Source organism: Danio rerio, chromosome 14, assembly GCF_049306965.1.
Source record: "Danio rerio strain Tuebingen ecotype United States chromosome 14, GRCz12tu, whole genome shotgun sequence".
Lineage (NCBI taxonomy): Eukaryota > Metazoa > Chordata > Actinopteri > Cypriniformes > Danionidae > Danio > Danio rerio.
This window is the reverse complement of record NC_133189.1, coordinates 12873168-12894902: the sequence shown is the minus strand read 5'-3', so window position 1 is coordinate 12894902 and position 21735 is coordinate 12873168. Positions and strand designations below refer to the sequence as shown.

The window sequence follows — 21735 nt, the reverse complement described above, 5'->3', positions numbered from 1 at the left end:
TAGCATTTGCCTTGCTTTGCAATTTATGGTGTTAATGTTTGGCAATGAAGTTATGTGGCAGAAAAATGCAGGCAGAATTCTGTGGACGGATGTTTATTCAGCTTTTTTAATTTACATAATAATGCCATAAAACTATTGTGTAAATATAGTATCATACTTGTAGTGCTGCAATATACAGCCATATATCCTTATTGACAGACAGACAGACAGATAGATAGATAGATAGATAGATAGATAGATAGATAGATAGATAGATAGATAGATAGATAGATAGATAGATAGATAGATAGATGGATTTTACTTTTAGTTTTGTGTAATTATGTTGGTGAAAGTAGCACAAAAGTAATACAGAATCATGCAACGCATTCTGAGACAGTAACATTGTAAGGTAAGGGATTATTTTTAAACAACATTTACGAATAATGTGTAATGTATTACAATTTGGAAGTTACTTACACAACACTTATTATTGATAGTTGTTTGGTACCTCTGAGGTTTACAACAGTCTAGAAAGCTGAGCAGCGCTCATTTTTCAGCACTGGAGGTTTCCGCCCAACATTAAATCTAGGTTTAAATGAATGCTCTGATATCAAATTATTTATTTCATTCTGCTTATAGGTTCCCAGTTTATGAGTGAGCCAAGGTCCTTTAGTTTGATGTACTGCTCCTTGAAAATATTTGATACATGCCCGAGTTATTAAATACATAACCTCTGTGATATTTAGCAAGACACAAAGTCCAGACACCACCAGCATAAAGACAGTAAAAATGGTCTTCTCTGTAGGACGAGACACAAAACAGTCTACTGTATTTGGACATGGATATGAGTCACATTTCACAAGACGAACCATAGTGATATCTGGATAGATTAAGTAGAAAATGTACAAGAAAACCACTTCAAAAATTATGCGAAATATGATACTTATCATGTAAGTCCACCATAGTGCACCAACAATTTTGAACTTTCGGGTTTTAATGCTCTCGAAGTCCTTTTCAGTTCCCTGACCAGATATCTTGAGGATCTTTTTCTCAACGTGTCGCCGATGTGCAACATGCATAGTGACCAGTAGGGCTGGTGTGGACACCAGAATGAGCTGCAAAATCCAAAGGCGGATGTGTGAGATTGGAAAGAACTGGTCATAACACACGCTGTTGCAGCCGGGTTGCTGAGTATTGCAGGTAAAGCCTGACTTTTCATCTCCCCACACGCTCTCGGCTGCCACTACTAGCACCAAGATACGGAAGATGAAGATGACTGACAGCCAGATGCGTCCAATGCCTGTTGAATGCCTGTTCACACCACTGATCACAGCATAAAAGGATGCCCAATTCATCGTTGATTCAAGGGCTAAAGAAAAGAGAATGTGAAGCATAATGACTTTGGTCTTTTCATCAAGTTTCTCATCAAGTCACAAACTCTGCACTACGTATTAATATACAATATATATTTACAATACATACATGTTAACATATGTCTTTTTTCCTGCACAATCCTGCAAATCTTCCCGTGGGATCCTGTTGATACCCATTGTTTTTTAATCCTGAATTTTAAATGCATCTGTTGTGCCTCCCATAATATCCACCCAGTGGTGCATGGGACAACATACTGTATCAAGAGGCCAGACCAAATTGCTCCTAAACATTTCAATGTATTACATTACATTTAAAAATATATACTGTTTTATACCTGTTTTATTTCATAATATTCTACACAAATATTTGATAGCCTATAGTATTACGCTTATGCACAACTACAGTCATTAACAAATAAAAAGTGTAAAGGTAAATGTGCTTTATGTTGGCCGTAATTAAATGAAAATAATAATTATAAATTAAATAGCTTAAAATTATTACAAAATGTTAAGTAAGCAAATCAAATCTGTCTGTAGATGTGGATGACTTCTTGCAATACTTCTTACATATTTATTTTTTAGTATATATGCTGCAGATCATTCTTTAATTTTAATTTTGCTGTGAGAAAACAACTTATGCTTAATCTGACAGCATTTTTAAAAAAAAACTTTTTACCAGTATTTAAAGCATGATAAAAAAAGATTTAAATAGCAATGGCTATACAATTGATGAATACAATGAGAGAATTGTTGAGAGAGCATCAAGTTGGAGAAAAACATTTAATTACTTTGTTTAAAGTAAAAGCATTAGTATTTGTTATTTTCGTTTTATTTACATCAGTGGACGATAAACATAGCATATATAACATTTTTAAATTAAAGAAAAATTAATATCTTATAGCTGGCTATATGTTTACACTACACATCTGCTGACTCGTCACATATTGATGCTCAGTCAGGACTTTTCAATACTTTGTGATGCTCTGGGTTCATCAACTGTTAATGTAACAATATGATCTCTTTCACAATTGTCAAACATAGCTTTCTTATCATCAGTAGCATGCTCGATGTTTCACATACATTTTCCTCAAGAGTGACTGAGCAGAATTATTGGACCGTTGAAACTTATGGCCTCATTCAAAGAAACAAACATTGCAGGATAATGTTAATAGCCTTTAGGATATTTCTATATACTGTAAGTCTTAAAATAAAAGTTAAATACAATAGCCGCGTTTCCACTATCGTGCCTAAAGTGAGCAAGCCAGGGCGAGCTAAGGCCAATCGCATTTCCACTGTCACTTCTGGGGGCTAATTGGGCCAAAGCGGGGCTTTCTCTGGGCCAGTGGCCGGCCATTTTTAGCCTGCCGAATACCTTGGGCCAAAGAGGACCAACTGAGGCTTCGGGGCAGAGTGAAAGGAGAGGCGGGCACAGTTTTCTGATCGCACACGTACACGCGCCGGCCAAACAAATAAGACCCCAAATAAGGGAAAGAAAACATCTAGCCTTATAGGCTGGGATCTTTTGCTTATGATCGCCCTTATGTTTCTCCTATAATTAGGCTGTTGCATAAAATAATAAAGTTTTAATTTTTAAGTGACATTCTTTGCTGCGTCCTCCTTGTGTTACAATCCTATGTTTGTCTTGTCTCATCTGTTTTTTTTTTCTTGTTCCTGTTTTGCTTAGAACACATCCAATTGGCCACTTCCAGCTTGCTTGATCCTGATTGGCCTACAGTGTTTTAAAAAGCCATGACACCACTTCCTTGGCAGCCATCTTGTTTTTGGTCACTTACTTGTGTTTGTTGAAATGTTTGATTGTGGTATAGTGCAGAGTTTTTGGATGTGTTAGGACTGAAAATATTGAGATTTGTGAGTACTGTTTGCTTTGTTTGACTTCTGAGAGAATATTGAGATTTTTGAGTACTGTTTGTTTTGTTTAACTTCTGAGATTATATTGAGAATTGTGAGTACTGTTTGTTTTAGTGTTTGCTTTGTTTATGATACTTTGTTCCACCGGCTTGTTTGACCTTTGTTGCCTGCTGACATTGATTTTGGATTGTCCTTCAAATATGGTTGCCTGTTTTTGTAAATAGATTGTAAATAGTGTATATATTGGGATAGTAAGGAGTTTGACGCCATTTTCTTTGTAAAACCTTTTTGCCTCTGTTTTTGTGTTAGGTAGTTAGGGAAGTGAATTGTACTTTCTTTTCTTTTATTTGTGATCAGGTAAGTTAGAGATTTAATATAAAGGAATTTTTGTTTGTTATTTTGGCCTTGTCAGCTCCCGAAATCAGACCCCAATAAATCTTTGAATTCATTTTTGTTGTCTTGTCTTTCATGTTGTGCACCATCCCTAGACGGTGCGTAACATGAAATTGGGGGCTCGTCTATTGATTATATGCTCTATTAGCTGAATTTACTTGGCTCATTTGTTTTTTGCATTTGTTTGCCTGGGGTTTTTCTTTTGATAAGGGAGGAAATATAGTGATTGGCACAACTACTTTGATTGGCATGGCATCAAAATTTGAACTTGATAAATTTACAATTGCACCAACAGAGGAGCAATTAGATAAGTGTCGCAAAGACGATTTGTTTTTCATTGCAGATTTTTTTGATATAGTCGTACCTCGAAATGCACTGAAAAAGGAGATCAGAGAGGCATTGTACATGGAGCTTGTTAAACAAAAGATCTTACCTGATGCGAATGTGCAGGGTTTGGGTGTTGCAAATACAGCATTATCTGAAGAGTTGGAAGCTGCTGAGGCAGAGTTCAAACCTACGGATGTTGCGAGCATGGATCCCATTAATCCGCCTTCGTTAACAGATCCACAGCTGGCAATATGGTTGAAAGAACTGGAGGTGGAGTTAAGCCGACAGCAGTATCAGAGCCAGCTTTTACATGTTCGAGCAGTTGAGCTTGAGACAAAACGAGACATCCGGCTGAAAGAGCTGGAACTTGAATTAAAGACTGGACAAAATCCATGTCCACCTTCTTCCCTGACAAAGGGAAGCACTCCTGTGCAGTAAATGCCTCCTCTCCTCTTCCTGCAGTGCCATCTGTGACACCGGTAAGTCCTAACACTGATTTTGATATTAGCAGACAAATTTCATTGGTTCCTATATTTAGAGAGAGTGAAGTTGAAAAATATTTCACTGTTTTTGAGCGTATTGCAGCCACGTTAAAGTGGCCAAGAAATATTTGGCCTTTATTGTTACAGTGCAAACTGGTAGGCAAAGCACAAGAAGTATGTTCTGCACTGACACTTGAGCAAAGTTTGGAGTATGATTCGGTTAAGGCTGCCGTTTTAAGAGCTTACGAACTCGTTCCAGAAGCCTATCGACAAAAGTTTAGGAAGCATGTCAAAAACCCCAGTCAAACATTTGTTGAGTTTGCACATGAAAAAACCACACTGTTTGAAAAGTGGTGTGCTGCTAGCAAAATTACCACATTTGAGCAGCTGAAAGAACTCATTTTAGGGGAAGAGTTTAAGAATTGCATTTTAGAAAAGATTGTAGTTTATTTGAAAGGACAAAAAGTTTCATCACTATCTGAGGCTGCGATTTTTGCTGATGAGTTTGTGCTCACACACAAGGTTGCATTCACGTCCCCACGTTCATCTCGTGCTGTTATAGATCGCAGGGGTAGCTCTAGAACAGCAGTAGCTGTGCCAAAAGATGATCACATTGCTGAATCTTCAACAGGGTCCCGAGAGTGTTATTACTGCCATGAAAAGGGGCATTTAATTGCTGGTTGTCCTGTGTTACTGCGCAAAAATCAGAGAAAAGCTCAGGATGCATCTAAAACTGTGGCCTTTGCGAGTACTCACACTTCTAAATTAGTACACTCTATTGATCCCTCTTTTTATCCATTTGTGTTTGAAGGTGTAGTGTCATTTTCTGAATTAGATCAGGAGCAAAAACTAGTTCACATCCTTCGGGATACAGGTGCTGCTCAGTCTTTTATTCTGGCAGATGTGCTTCCATTCTCTTCACAGTCCAGCTGTAATTCAGATGTTTTAGTTCAGGGAATTGAACTTGGTGTGGTTAGGGTTCCTTTGCACACTGTTTATTTACACTCTGACATTGTGACTGGCTTAGTTAAAGTGGCTGAACGTACTCCGTTACCACTGAAGGGAATTTCCCTTATCCTTGGGAATGATTAAGCAGGGAACAAAGTTTCTTGTCTTCTTGAGGTTACTGAGGTACCTTGTGTGCCAGAAGAGGATGTGTTGACTGGAGAGTTTCCCAGTGTATTTCGTTCTTGTGTTGTGACTCGTGCACAAGCTCGTAAACTTGATAATGATATTGATCTTTCTAATTCCTTCATGAATTCAGATTTACCAGATGTTGGGAACAATACTGTAGATGCTTGTTTACAGAATCTGAGTCTAGAATCTAAATTTGACTTTCCTTTTGAAAAACAGCGCTTAATAGATGCACAACGTGCAGATGATACGTTGAAGTCATGTTTTGCTGCTGTGATTGAGATATCTGACTTACCCAAACATCCAGCTGCTTATTTTTTAGATGGCGGGGTACTTATGCGTAAATGGAGTCCAGAAAACATGAAGGGTGACTGGAGCTCTGTATTTCAAGTAGTCATTCCAAAAGATTACAGAGAGTATGTGCTAAGTGTGGCTCATGACCATGAATTGTTTGGTCATTTAGGTATTAGGAAGACCTATAACAATCTTTTGAAACATTTCTTTTGGCCTGGAATGAAGTCTACGGTGTCTCACTATTGTCGATCTTGTCACGCTTGTCAGGTTGCTGGCAAACCAAATCAGGTTATTTCCCCAGCTCCCTTAAAGCCAATTTCAGTAATGACTGAGCCATTTGAGAAACTTGTAGTTGATTGTGTTGGACCTTTACCAAGGACTAAATCTGGTCACTCCTACTTGTTAACTTTGATGTGTTCTGCTACTAGGTTTCCTGAAGCCATCCCACTGCGTTCCTTAAAGGCTCCAACCATTGTGAAGGTAATTGTGAAGTTCTGTACCACATTTGGCCTGCCAAAGTTTATTCAGTCGGACCAAGGGTCAAATTTCATGTCAAGAATCTTCCGTAAGGTCATGAAAGAGCTAAACATTCAACATTGTGTCTCTAGTGCGTACCATCCACAGTCGCAGGGTGTTCTTGAAAGGTTTCATCAGACCCTCAAAACCCTTATCAGAACCTACTGTGTCCAACGTGAGAAAGATTGGGATGAAGATGTCCCACTTATATTGTTTGCTATTCGCAATACAGTACAGGAAACACTTGGATTCAGCCCAGCTGAATTAGTATTTGGACATACTCTTCGCGGACCACTGAAACTGTTACATAAACAGTTACTTTCTACAAGTCAGTCAGTCACTCCTCCTAAGAATGTATTGGATCATGTGAGTTCATTTCGTGAACGTTTACATTTAGTGTGGAAACTAGCACAACAGTCGTTAGCAACCTCTCAGTCCAGAATGAAAAGCAGATATGATAAGAAGTCTGTCCAACGCTCATTTAAGGTTGATGATCAAGTTCTGGTATTGCAGCCTTTACCCGGCTCTGCTCTACAAGCAAAATTCACAGGCCCTTATGTGATTGAGGAAAAATTAAGTGAAACTGATTATGTCGTACAAACTCCTGAAAGAAGAAGAAAGACTTGGATATGCCACATCAATATGCTTAAATTGTATGTCTCTCGCCCTGATTGTAAAGACTCTGTCAGTTCTCCGGTGGTAACTCCTGCTGTTGTAACATCCATAGATGTGGTTTCTCCAGAGTATTCTCCTTGCCTAGATGATCTTCATTTAGAAAGTGCTTATCTTTCTGGTGCTAAATTGCAAAATTCTGAAACTTTAGAATCTCTTGCCTCAAAACTTTCCCATTTGCCAAGTTCATCTCAAAGTGAGCTTGTACACTTAATTGACAAGTATTCTAGTATTTTCTCAGATGTCCCAACTGTGACTAGTGTGTTGATGCATGACATTGATGTTGGTGACCATTGTCCAGTAAAGCAGAATGCTTACCGTGTGAATCCAGTCAAGCGTGAAATAATGAAAAAAGAAACCCAGTATCTAGTTGAGAATGGTTTGGCAGAGCCAAGCTGTAGTCCCTGGTGTTCTCCATGTTTGTTGGTTCCAAAAGCTGATGGAACTTCCCGCTTTTGCAGATTACCGAAAGGTGAATCAATTAACCAAATCCAATTCCTACCCTCTTCCCAGAATGGAGGATTGCATTGATCGCATTGGAAGTGCTAAATTTGTGACTAAGTTAGACTTGCTTAAAGGATACTGGCAGGTGCCGCTCACGGAGCGTGCTTCTGAAATCTCAGCCTTTGCCACACCAGACTCCTTTTTACAATACAAAGTTCTAGCTTTTGGCCTTAAAAATGCTCCAGCTACTTTTCAACGCTTGATGAATCAAGTATTGGCTAATGTAAGAAATTGTGAAGCATATCTAGATGATGTGGTATGCTACTCAGATACATGGGGTAGTCACCTACAAACACTGGAGGAAGTGTTTTCAAGACTTCAAGCAGCTAATCTTACTCTTAATTTAGCTAAATGTGAGTTCTGTCATGCCATTGTAACATACTTGGGAAAAAAGTTGGTCATGGTACTGTTCGCCCTCTAGGGGCTAAAGTTCAGGCAATTGTTGAGTTTCCTGTGCCCAAAACTAAAAGAGACCTCAGGCAGTTCCTTGGAATGGCTGGTTATTACAGAAATTTCTGTAAAAACTTTTCTGATGTTGTAAAACCTCTAACTGATAACCTTCGCAAAGATGTACCCTTCAGCTGGAACTCTAAGTGTGAATTTGCCTTTGAATGTCTTAAAAATTTGTTGTGTAATGCTCCTGTTTTAGTTGCCCCAGACTTCACCCGACCTTTTAAACTTGAAGTGGATGCCAGTGGTACGGGGGCCGGTGCTGTCCTGCTACAAGAAGATGAACAAGAAATCAACCATCCTGTGTGTTTCTATTCTAAAAAATTCTATCGTCATCAGGTTAATTACAGTACCATTGAAAAAGAAGCACTAGCTCTTTTGTTAGCATTGCAACATTTTGAAGTATATGTCGGATCTAGTCCAAAACCCATTGAAGTATTTACTGACCACAACCCACTTGTGTTTCTTCAGCAAATGTGTAACAAAAATCAGAGATGATGCAGTGGGCTCTCATTTGTCAAAGTTTTAATTTACAAATTAAGTACAAGAAAGGTACTGACAATATAATTGCAGATTCATTGTCTAGATCACATTTGTAAACTTGTAACCATGTTTACACTTATGTGTCGGAGTGTTACAATCCTATGTTTGTCTTGTCTCATCTGTTTTTTTTTTCTTGTTCCTGTTTTGCTTAGAACACATCCAATTGGCCACTTCCAGCTTGCTTTATCCTGATTGGCCTACAGTGTTTTAAAAAGCCATGACACCACTTCCTTGGCAGCCATCTTGTTTTTGGTCACTTGCTTGTGTTTGTTGAAATGTTTGATTGTGGTATAGTTTTTGGATGTGTTAGGACTGAGAATATTGAGATTTGTGAGTACTGTTTGCTTTGTTTGACTTCTGAGAGAATATTGAGATTTGTGAGTACTGTTTGTTTTGTTTGACTTCTGAGATTATATTGAGAATTGTGAGTGTTTGTTTTAGTGTTTGCTTTGTTTATGATACTTTGTTCCACCGGCTTGTTTGACCTTTGTTGCCTGCTGACATTGATTTTGGATTGTCCTTTAAATATGGTTGCCTGTTTTTGTAAATAGATTGTAAATAGTGTATATATTGGGATAGTAAGGAGTTTGACGCCATTTTCTTTGTAAAACCTTTTTGCCTCTGTTTTTGTGTTAGGTAGTTAGGGAAGTGAATTGTACTTTCTTTTCTTTTATTTGTGATCAGGTAAGTTAGAGATTTAATATAAAGGAATTTTTGTTTGTTATTTTGGCCTTGTCAGCTCCCGAATTCAGACCCCAATAAATCTTTGAATTCATTTTTGTTGTCTTGTCTTTCATGTTGTGCACCATCCCTAGACGGTGCGTAACACTTGATGTTTCAGTAACGCATAATAATCTTTACACCATATTAAACACACAGGATACAGTAAAGTTTTTCAAGAGATTTTGTCAAGTTTAAAATGTGTGTTTGTGCGAATTTTCCCTGTATGTGAATGAGAGACCGAGAAAAGAGTGATCCCTTCAGCTCTGTTCCCTTTGGCTTTTTTCTTTTTTAAATTATTTTGAGATAATACACAATATGAATCCAACAGAATGACATTACACTTTACAAATTACGTGTCCACTTTTGCAGGCTCAAAACAGTGTCATATCTTTATAAAATAGCCAAGGCTATATTGAAATCATTTAAATAATTAAAAATATTGGATATAATAAAATCACATAAAAAAACAATATATACAAACAAAAGCTAGCTATAACAATGTAGGCTTATACAATACATAGACTGTTTTTAAGCCATATTAAACTTTTATTTTACAAAGGCCTATCTGAAAAAAAAGATTTTAAATCTTTTCTAAAAACAATAAACATCGGAGAAGGTTTAACTATAGGCGACCTTTTTTCTGTCATCCAATCCTGCGCACGCAGCGCCTCTTTAGAAACGCATCGGGGAAAGCTGCAAATACAAAATGTGTTCTGTGTCCTCAAACAAGTGTTTATGTTTTTATATGACGTGGTCAAATTTAAAAATGAAATTTTAAATACATGTAGGCCTAGAGCTTTAATAGTGAAAAGTTGCTGAGCGCAACGAAATACAGACTATTTTCACAGATCACAGAATATGCAACAATATGCAACAGCATTAAATAAAGGGGAATCACCTAATATTTAGTGTCATATAGCCTAGGGAAAAATATGCTTCAGGTCTCTCCGGAGCATTTGAGCTGAATGTTTGACAGCGTCTATCTAAACGAGGATGTTATGAAATACATTTTCTTATTATTAAAGGAGAATTTCTGTAGTGTTATATTTTGAATGGTGCGCTCACTGTGCTGGATCCCTCTGTGGCGTTCGATCCACAATGCCAACAGTCGGTCGGTGAGTATGAGAACACACAGGCCTGTGCGTGTAGACATATAATGTAATGCTGTACAGTAACGTGTCGTCTGTTTCGGTTGTCTTCATTTTAATGGTTTGGTGATTATTCGATGTGCTCTATCTGCCTGATTCCTGCTGAAGTGGGCGGGTTGTGTGACGTTTGATTTGAGGGGTTGTTCTGGGGGTGGGGTTTGCGTGACGCTCTGCGAGCTACTAGCCCGACTGTGGAAACGCGACATGATTTCGGGCTCACTGCTCAACCTCCCAGGCGATTGGCCCGGCCCGATGAAACCCCTGGCTCGCACTGCCCCGACAGTGGAAATGCGGATAATCATAATCATAAAATGTGGTCAATACAACTTAAAAATGGGAAGTGTATTTACTTTGATCGTTGTGAAAGAAAAATTGTATAATAATATTATGATTGGGGGTTTCACTGTCAGTCTTAAAATATGCGATGTAGTAATAATGTGCAATACAACATAAAACATTTATAAATTATTAATGAGCAATAAAGAATTGAATCATTCAAAAGTGCAGTGAAATTAAATCTAAACAAACTTTGGGTCCGTGGTAAGAACCTGGTTGCATTGACGATTTAACCGGTGCTAGAGGGGAAACATGTGCTGGTCAGGGCGGACAGCATGGTGACATTGGTGTATATAAACTGCACGGGAGGTATCTGCTTTCGCCGCATGTTTCAGTTCGCTGTCTGCTCCCCCGGAATCATACACTGCGGAATCGCTGCATCTCATTTTTCCCTGCCGAAGTCAATCATGCAGCCGATTCGCTTTTACGGGAGTTTCGCCTGGAAAAATGGAGACACCACCCCCAACTGTCCAGCTGTTATGGGCTGTGCCTTTCTATCTAACACAGAGATACGTGTCCTTACTCACTTTGTCAGTTAAGTTCCCCACTTGTCGCACACTGCAGAGCTTCACTGGCTATACAGCTGGCCCAGGGACGAGCGTAATATACATTTTTATAGTAAGCCTACTCGCACAGATACCGCGTAAAGTCAGGGAGGCCAAGAAACAGGTCTGTTTATTGCCCCTCTCTGGCTCAATTGGACCTGTATTTCAACTCTTCTCATGATGGCTCCTCCCTACCACATCCCCTGGAGGAATATTCTTCTCCGGGACAGGCACCGTTTGGCACCCACGCCCAGATCTATGATATGGTTCATAGATGGAGCGCAGAGGACTTAGGTGACCACGGTTAGGAGGTTAACGCCACCATTCAGGCTAGAGCACCCTCTGCGAGGCATGCCAGCGCCCTGAAGTGGAGTCTATTCGCTGTGTGGTATAATTTTTCCCAGAAAAGGACCCCAAATGGAAGTTGGAACAAACCAGCAAATCAGTGGGTGCTATCTCCCTCGCTTATCAGAGCCAGGGCGAGCCGTGTCCCCTAGAAGTGAGAGAGCAGTGTTAGCATGCGGCGCCTCTTTAACAAACATTGTAGAGGTGCGGGCTAGGTGAGACCTAATACATTGCAAGATATTTTAATCTTTGAGGGAAGCCGATTTCCTCACGTGTGCTGGGAAACCCTTGTGAATGAGGAAATTCGGTTAGGTGTTGTAAAATGCTTGCTGCACCTTTCTCTCTAACACAGAGATACGTGCGCTTTCTCACTTTGCTAGTTAAGTTCCCCACTTGGCGAACCCTGCAGAGTTCCTGCAGAGAAGGAGGAGTCTGGTGTTGGCCCATAACGTTGTTGGCATGCCCGCTGGTCAGCCCGAGTTCTGGGTATAGGTGCGTAGAACTATAGATCCCCACTGGCGATCCCATATGCTTACTCAACCACGATGTAGCCCCCCTCTTAGGCGGGCTCGTTTCTTTCCTTCCCGCTAACCATCTCTTTTTCATATAAAGTACTCCCCCTTCTAAGGGCTAGTCCATATGTCTTTTTGCCACCAGGTCTCTCCACTTGGGCAGGGGGTGGGCTCCGCTGCATCCTCCCTATGGGGACTGCACGCTTTCCCAACGTACTGTTGTATATTATATTCCTAGAATTATCTAGGTGTATTTTACGACTCCTGAAAAATATATCCATATCTGTAAAACTTCTTTAAAAGTAATATAAGTGAGGACCAGGAAACACGTTGGAAGACTGCGTCTTTGGTGATGCATGTGCGCTCACGCTCTTGGCTTGGCATAACCTTTCATCAGGGGTAAGGTAAGGTTCAATCAACGTGGCGTTTTCCATAGATTTCCCATTGTGGAAGTTTACACATAGCATTGAAGTTTCCCTCCTGAAGGGGAACGCTCCGGTTACTAAGGCAACCCTCGTTCCTCGAGGGGGGGAACGGAAATGCTAATTTCCTTCGCCACAATGATTGCCCCTTAGCTGTTGGGCATAAGAAAAGGATGCCTCAGCTTGGCACGCGTTGCGCTTATATTCTAAATTGATTGTAAGTAGTGCTAGCTGTCCATGCTGATCCTGCCAACACATTGGCATTTCATTGGCCCGTTTATATACTCTTTCAGATGATTGTATTCTGACAAAATCCCCCATAGTTTCCACTTAGCATTTCCGTTCCCCCCCCCCCCTTGAGGAATGAGGTTTACCTTAGTAACCAGAGCGTTAAGTGCAGCAGATTTTTTAAGTGTGTGTACCAAATTACACACACCAAATTATACAGCATTAGACCGTTCCCACCAAGAACCAACAGAAAGCAACAAGTATGGTGTAAAAGCAATAAATGATTTAATTGCGGTTTGCAAACAGCAAAATGTACCTCTCAGAGGTCATACAGATGAACACAGCAATTCCCATGCCTTTCTTAACCTCCGTGCAGATGGTGATGTAACTTTAAAAAAGTATTTGCAGCTTGCACCTTCAAATGCAAATTACTGTGGACATCAAATACAAAACGAAAATATTGAGTTGTGTGAGTAACACAATAATTAAGAAATGCAAACAGGCCCAGTGGTTCTCTCTGCTGTTGGATGAAATAGCTGACATTAGCAATCCAGAACAAAGTTTGTTACTAGTCCGCTATGTGGATTGGGACTCTGGTAACTTTTCCGTTTGAGAGGACTTTTTGTGCTTCGTTTCCATTGTTGATACTACCGGTGAGATGCTAAAAAAATTTACTGTTGGAGAAGCTACAAGAAATAAAATTACAACCTTGCAATTCGGTGGGACAGGGGTATGATTAGGCTGGGAACGTAAGTGGCAAGGTGTTTAAGCCTGCATTAAACAGATGTATCTGGCTGCCACTAATGTGCATTGCAGAAACCATGTACTTAATTTGGCAACAGTGCACTCAACACACATTCCTTTGGTTAGAAATACATTGAATGCTGTACAGGACATCTTTCATAACAGCTTCACCAAAACAGCTGCAAACCTTTTTAGGTGAAATCAGCACAAAACAGCGTTTAAAAAAAGTTTTCAGACATGCGCTGGTCTCAGCACAATGTGTGCATTAGCACTGTCATTCAAAACTACCAGCACATCTATGTGACAATGGATCAACTGAAGACTGAGGGCGACCCCAGGACCTGCAAAACAGCGATGTCTCTAGGCAAAACAATGGAGTTATTAGATTTCATTATCAGCATTATTGTGATTCAGGGATTACTACAATATCTGACGCCTTATAGCAACAGTTTGCTAAACCCAACTTGTGGTCTTCTGAGTGCTGCGAGTAATGCCAGTGCATTAGTGACGCAGCTTCAAAATAAAAGGGAAGATGCAACATTCTGAAAAAAAGGGATAAAAAAAGGGATCAAAATTGTGAGCTGACTGCCAATCCTCACATCAATCCAGTCCCTTGCATAGTAACAATTGAGACAATTTGGTCAAACACACCAGCAGCATCACCAGGGGCCTCATGTATCAACGCTGCGTACGCACAAAAACTTTGCGTACGCCAGGTTTCACGCTCAGAATCGTTCACGTTTGGATTTACTAACAATGAACTGAACGTGGGAATGTGCGCAGCTTCACGGCAGCTTTCTGGCTGGCGTATGCACATTTTTTGTGCGTGTCTGTTTTATTTCCATTGGCGACTCCTTGAGGCAGTTGTGTTAAATTCCTCTCTACAAAGTGTCTGAGCCTTGCAATGGCAGCTGTATGAGACGGGTTCATCTAGCAGGTATATAAGGTTTCCATACCATACAGTTGACCAGCTAAACATTAAAGTACAATTTGCAGCAGTCGCCTGTTTTCCCAATGTAATCTGAGCGATCTACCGCACGCACATTGCTATAAAGACACTATCTGAAGATAAATTTGCATGCGTGAATCAGAAACATTTCCATTCAATAAATGTGCAAATAAAATATGATGCACAAACTTATTAATGATTCCTACTTGTCTTTCTCGTGATAAATAGTAGGCAAAATCTGATATGTAGCGGGGGAAAAAAGAAGAAAGAGTTCATCAGCTAAACTCTCCCACTCAATTTTTTTCTGTTGTTGTTAATTCCGGAGAACAAACTTGCAAATAACACCGCTTTTCTCCGGTCTACCTCCAAAAGGAGCACCTCCAGTTCACATTCTGTTCAAAGTTTCTTTTTGTTTGCTTTTGTCATTGCTTTTTTGTTGGGTTTTGCCAAAGTAAAGTCATTTGCATATTCATACGGGGGAGGAGGCAGGGAGGGGCTTTCTGCACGTGCATGTTGCGCTCAGTTTCACGCTCATTCGGATGTACAAAAGAATATGCATGAGATTCGACGTACGCAGTGTTTCATACATCTGAATTTTTTTCTGCGTACGCTCATTTACAGCTTTGTGCGTACGCAATGTTTTAGTAAGATGTCCACGCAAGTCTTCGTACATGAGGCCCCAGATGATTACTGGGGACGCAATCTATTTCTTCCCTTCATAGATCACCTCGCATCTGAAGTGAAAGACAGAGTTTGCCTGAATTATCTGAAACATTGTGGCACGAGATCAAAAATGAGTACGGAACACTGATGCCCAATCTAGATAGCGCTGATGTTGAACTGGAGCTGTGGTGGCAATTTAATGATACAACATGGAGCAGCAGTGACATTTGTAAGGTTTTAAAGAACACGGCAAAATTTTTCCCAAATTTGAATTGTATACTAAAAATAATCCTAACTATGCCAGTGTCTACTGCCTCTGCAGAGCGCCTTTGAGAGCACTGAGGCACCTAAAGACTTTTTTAAGCAACACGATGACAGACCAAAGGCTCACTGGACTTGCCCTTATGAACATTCATCCTGAAATTAAAATCAACACTGAAGAAGTGCTTAAACAGTTCGATGTGACTGAGTGGAGGAGGTTAAACTTCAAATAGGTAAGAAAGGTTTTGTCATATTTTAATTAACTGCTCGTGAGTATTTTTGTCACACAATACAAATTTTATTTTAATTTATTATTTATTTTATTTTATTATTTTTATTATTCTTAGTTTGTAAGTGCTGTTTTTTTTTTGTTGGTGTGTGTGTATGTTTGGGGTAGGGGGGTGCTAGATCTGTGCATACTTTGGAATAAAATGCTCTTTATCTGATAGCCGAATAGCAAATGAATTGTTCTAATATCATTTAAAGTCTTCTTTATTAACCGACTGAAAGTTTAGAAAATCTAACTGGTTGTTTTCAAAAGGGTTGAATTTCTAGTAAACACTAATACACAAATTACTTAGAGTTACATACCTTTTAACTTGCTTGGCACTCCCTCTAAATTATATCCCAAAAAATATCCAGAGTTATCCACTTACTTTAAAAAATCATCAATTCGAGTCAGGAATCGGTTGCACTGCTTTATATATTTTGGAGCGATCTGAGAGCCGATAAGCATACTGCGCAATCATGACTTAATTTTGGTTTTGTATGTAATGCATAATATATAACAGACGGTTATTTATTTAACAAAAACAAGTTATTTCGAATCTTTTAGCTCAAGTTCAAGTCTCAAGTCATGACAGTCAAGTCCAAGTCAAGTCGAGTCTTTTTTGGATAACTGTCAAGCAAGTCTCAAGTCCTACATTTTGCGACTCAAGCCTGACTCTAGTCAAGTCATGTGACTCAAATCCCCCATCTCTGACATGTATACATACAGTTGAAGTCAGATTTATCAACCCCACGAATTATTAGCCCCCCTGTTTATTTTTTCCCCAATTTCTGTTCAACGGAGTGAAGATTTTTTTAACACATTTCTAATAGTTTTAACATAATAGTTTTAATAAGTCATTTCTAATAACTGATTTATTTTATCTTTGCCATGATGACAGTAAAGAATATTTTACTAGCTATTTTTCAAGATACTTCTATATAGCTTAAAGTGACATTTAATGGAGTTTACTAGGTTAATTAGGTTAACTAAACAGGTTAGGGTAATTAGGCAAGTTATTGTTAGGTAAGATATTGTATAATGTTGGTTTGTTCTGTAGACTATCAAAAACTATAGCTTAAAGGGGCTAATAATATTGACCTTAAAAAATTAAAAACTGTTTATTCTAGCCGAAATAAAACAAATAAGACTTTCTCCAGAAGAAAAAAAAAATAATGTAAACCTAACAAGCAAAACAATATAATGCTATCTTAGAATTCCTTTCTGACCCAAAATACTTAAATTGTTTTTTTCTAGGTTCAAACTTTTTTGTCTTTTTTTTTTTTTTGTGAAATTATTTTTGTCTTTCCAAGTTGAGTTATGACGAACAACCATTTGTATCCTTTGGAAATGATAGATGACTACAACAAAATTTCATTCTAGTTTTCCATCTCTTTTAAAATGGTTAAGAACTTGGGTGAGGGTTTAGCACTGTTAGCATTACACTGTCAGACAACACTGTAATCTTCACATTTACCCCAATGCAGGATATTTGCTGTGGACTGTATTCAAAACAAAATCTCGTCAGTAACTGTTTAAACTCCACAAGGAATATAAACTCTCACATGTATAAAATAATTAAATTTTAGTGTGTGCTCTAACCACATGTTAATTATAATGTGCACATGAATTATAATATTATTATAATTATATATGCATTCAATAAACCTGAATAGGCAGTCAGATTAACATTTTTATATTGGATTAAAATATATGAAATGGTTTAGATAGTGGTTTACCTTCAGTTGTGATGATGAAGAAACATTTTCTGGAAACAGCTAACGGATTCACTAATAATGACTCTACCCTTTTGAAGATTCGATGTATTTATCCCCTGCTAGCCACAACCCTGCCTCATGGTTGGCATATGTACTTATATAACTTATTTATACACAATGCAGCTCTTTATGAAAGCTAACAAGACTCTTCAGAATTCAGATCAAATGCCATGAGTTCCACCCACCCAGGCAGAAGAAAGAATCTGTGTGGACACAATGAGCACCAACATTATACATTGTTCCTGGCAGGGAGAGGAAATGAGGGGCATTTCTGATCCGCTCTCACTTTATCAAACACAGCTTAATTTATCAAAGAACACTGGGTTTTTAACAAATAATACTTTAAGAATGTTGTGTACATTTTTGTATTTTTTTGTAAATGCTGGTGAAATCATTCAAATTATACATATGACACATTCATTCATTCTTTTTCTTTTCAACTTAGTCCCTTTATTATTCTCGGGTCGCCACAGCGGAATGAAATGCCAACTTGTGGGGGTCCTAAAAGTTTGAAAATCCCTGAGCTAAAGCAGCATTTCTTAACTGGTGGTTCTCGATCCAAAAGCGCGTGGCAATACTGTTTTGAGTGGGTTACGGAGTTTGTGATGCGATTTGATTTTGAAATATGTCTGTTAAAGCAGTATATGCTTCTGTCAGATGCAGTTCAAGTGTGAGAAAAAAACGTTCTCCTAATTCAGTGTCTGACACTGTATTTCAACATTTGATCTTACAGCAGTGTTCCCAGCCTGCCAGCAGTTATACTGTGCTCAGTGGCTCTTTGAGTGCAAACACACAAATCACACTCAATATAACACTGCTTTATAAAGAGCAAACCATATTACTGTCATGCAGCGTAATAGGTATCCATGCATCTTCCTAAAATTACCAATAACATTACATTATTGATACTATGCTGGAGTGCATTTCCGAAAACCATTGTTAGCTAACTAAGGTCGCAAGTTCTGTCGTTACAAACATAGTTCGTTGATTTGGTGTTTCCCAGATCCATCGTTCCAACAAACATTGGCAAACTGTGTCGCAAACTTGTATGCTTGCAAGTACACCTTTGGAGCTGTAGTTAGAAACATAGTTCCTGGCTGTGTTCTATTCCCAGTTATCCCCCCTATGCCCTAGTCATTTAGAACATTCTTACATTTACACTTGGATTTTTTTTTTAAAAAGCATTAAAGTGATCACTCTTAGGTGTAATTTGCTTTTAAATTATTTTTAAAGTTCAGTTTTAGCAATCTTCGTGTTCACAATTGCGTTGCCTTTTTAGTGCACTTTGAAAACATCAATGTCATTTTGAACACAGTCGTGGCTCATGACGAAAGCTTTAGATGACCTGTTATTTAAAAGCGGAATGTTACATCTCCAAAGCTTGTGAAAACAAAAACATAACATATGTATTTGCTTTTAATTTATAGTGGGTTATTTATTAAGTATCTGTACTGTCTATGACAGTGGTTCCCAACCTGGGGTCCAGAGTTCACAAGGGGGACAACGATAACTGTTGAGGTAGAAAAAGGCATAAAAATGCTCCACTAATATATATGTATTTTTAAGTACCAAAAAACAAACAAAAAAACACACAAAAATGCTTAAAATTCCAACATAATAGTTAAAAAAAAGTTATATAAATAATTATTTAAATTTTTCTCTTTCGTGCAACATGCTTGGCAACGTGTCGTAAAGGCAAAATCAAAACAAAAATGCCAGAAAAATGTAAATGCAGTGATTCTTTAGAGGCGAAGATTAGACAGTATGAAAAACCTTGTTAAATTTTGGTTTTATTAAAGGCCAAGACAAGTTTTGGCCAGAATGTGTCATTTGTGGTAAAAAACTGGCAAATGACAGCATGAAACCACGAAAAATTGAAAAACACCAGAAAAGAAAGCATTCAAAGAAAGAAAAAAAGAAAAGATCAACAGACATCAGAAAAGCATTTGAAGGAGCAGGTAGTGATTTACAGAAGGCCAGTGCAATCTCTTCGCCATGCAACCATGCAAATCTCGTTGCTTGCTGCACAGATGGGGCTGCTGCGATGATGGGTACAAATAAGGGATTTAACAGCCGTTTGATGGAAAAAAGCCCGCAATGTGTCATTTTCACTGTGAGATCCATCGCCAAGCACTCACCAGTAAAAAATTGTCCAGAGACCTTAGTGACATACTGGCAACTGTTGTGAATGTCGTTAACTTCATTACAGCTCGTCTTATCAACCAGAGATTATTTGCGCAACTGTGTGAGGATGAAGCGTACCAAACTCTCCTGCGACACACAGAGGTGCACTGGCTATCGCTCGGCAAAGTGCTTGTGCGCTTTCTAGAACTGCGAGATAAAAATTTTGGAATCTCTGCTAAGTCAAAACTACACACAGTTAGAACAGCTGTCAGCAGTGTTCTGGATTAAATTGCTTACCTTGCAGGGCTCGGAGTCAACCATCTTGCAATGCAAAGAAGCAATCAATGCTTTTATGCGCAAATTGGAGTACAGGGCTGGAAAAATGTCACAGGGGCACTACAACACTTCCCACTGCTGCTTCAACACTCTGACGACACCGTGGGTGCATCTTTGAGCACAGAGTTTTGCCATAACATGACATCACTACAGGTAGAATTAAGGTCCCGCTTCGCAGATGTTGAGAAATTATCCAAGGAGCTGAGGGTAATAGATCCCTTCACATCCAGACTTGAAGATGTGGAATACCTTGGCTGTGAAGATGAGCTCGCTGAACTTCAAGCTGATTCACTATCAAAAAAGTACTTCCAGGAGAATGGATTCAAAAGACTTTGGATAGTAAGGCGACATGTTGTCGCACCTAAACTTGCAAACTATGTAATTACGAAAATCATTCTTCTTTTCAGTACCAACTACCTCTCTGAGACAGCCTTCAGTACTCTTGTGGCTACAAAAACAAAGTCCTGTAACAGACTGGAAGTCCACAATGATTTTAAACTGGTTATCACTGGCATTACACCTGACATTCCATCACTAGTCAAAGGCCTTGTAAAAAATCATAATAACATTGACAGTACATCTGTACTAACTTGAAAGTAAAAGCACAACTATTGTAATGTTCATGGTTATGTTTATTATAACATTCAGTGTTATACATACAATGTATGTTCATACACAGATGAAAAAAAGCATTTATTTGTTTAAAAATATAAATTCCTGTGTATTAATGAAAAAATTTAATCACCATCATCATTAATCTAATATTATTATTATTTTTAAGTAGGATATTGTTTATTTTTTTTAAGTCTACTTTTACAATTATTTATAAATTAGGATTTTTGTTTCAGTTCCTAATAATTATTAAATATTAAATTTAATTTCTTAAAAACTAGCCTCATTATTTTATGTTTTATGTATGAGATTAGGGCGAAGCAGTGGCGCAGAAGGTAGTGCTGTTGCCTCACAGCAAGAAGGTCGCTGGGTCAAGCCTCGGCTCAGTTGGCGTTTCTGTGTGGAGTTTGCATGTTCTCCCTGTGTTCGCGTGGGTTTCCTCCGGATGCTCCGGTTTCCCCCACAGTCCAAAGATATGCGGTACAGGTGAATTGGGTAGGCTAAATTGTCCGTAGTGTATGAGTGTGTGTGTGTGGATGTTTCCCAGAGATGGGTTGCGGCTGGAAGGGCATCCGCTGTGTAAAAACTTGCTGGATAAGTTGGCGGTTCATTCCGCTGTGGCGACCCCGGATTAATAAAGGGACTAAGCTGACAAGAAAATGAATGAATAAATGAATATATGAGATTAGATTAGGCTATGTGTTAGCTTTTGTAAGTGATTTTATGTTCGGCAATAGAATGTGGGTAGTGCTTAATAATATTTGTTAAGGAAACATAGGCTCTATATGTGTAATTTACATATATTTTAATTAATATGGAAAGCAAGTGCATGTGTTTACTAAAATATTGGATTTGTTTTTTAAATGCATGTGCATGTAAAACAATTTGCACAAAGAAATTATGGGGTTCTTCTCTAAAGTTGTTACTTCACCCCATTTAGAGAATCATTATGGGCGTTTTACGTTATGACTAACAATGTTCAAATGATGGATCTACAACAGGAAAACTACGGCTTTGGGGAAACACTTGTCACAATGTCGTTCTTTTCCTAAGTGATGCAGCGTACTAGTTAGATAGTTAGGTAGAGAGTTAAGCCACGAGTTACATTGTTATTTTGGAAATGCACCCGTGGCTGATTTGCATGTTGATTCTATTATTTGAGAGCGGTTTATGTTTCATTTAGTTTGTTTAGTATTGTGTAGTGT

At 38.6% G+C, this 21735-nt stretch overlaps 1 protein-coding gene across 1 annotated transcript; it reads right to left on the bottom strand.

Moving 5' to 3' along the window:
* Window positions 1-257: 257 nt before the first annotated feature.
* Window positions 258-17520, bottom strand: gjb1b (gap junction protein beta 1b). Its single transcript, NM_001386510.1, has 2 exons — window positions 17420-17520; window positions 258-1348 (listed from the first exon to the last, which is right to left on the bottom strand). The coding sequence occupies exon 2, from the start codon at window positions 1332-1334 to the stop codon at window positions 507-509; it is 828 nt and encodes a 275-aa protein (NP_001373439.1). The 5' UTR covers window positions 1335-1348; window positions 17420-17520; the 3' UTR covers window positions 258-506.
* Window positions 17521-21735: the final 4215 nt, after the last annotated feature.

What these genes read in the sequence shown, in the direction of transcription:
- gjb1b (NM_001386510.1), bottom strand. Translation starts at nt 1,334, where the DNA reads ATGAATTGGGCATCCTTTTATGCTGTGATCAGTGGTGTGAACAGGCAT.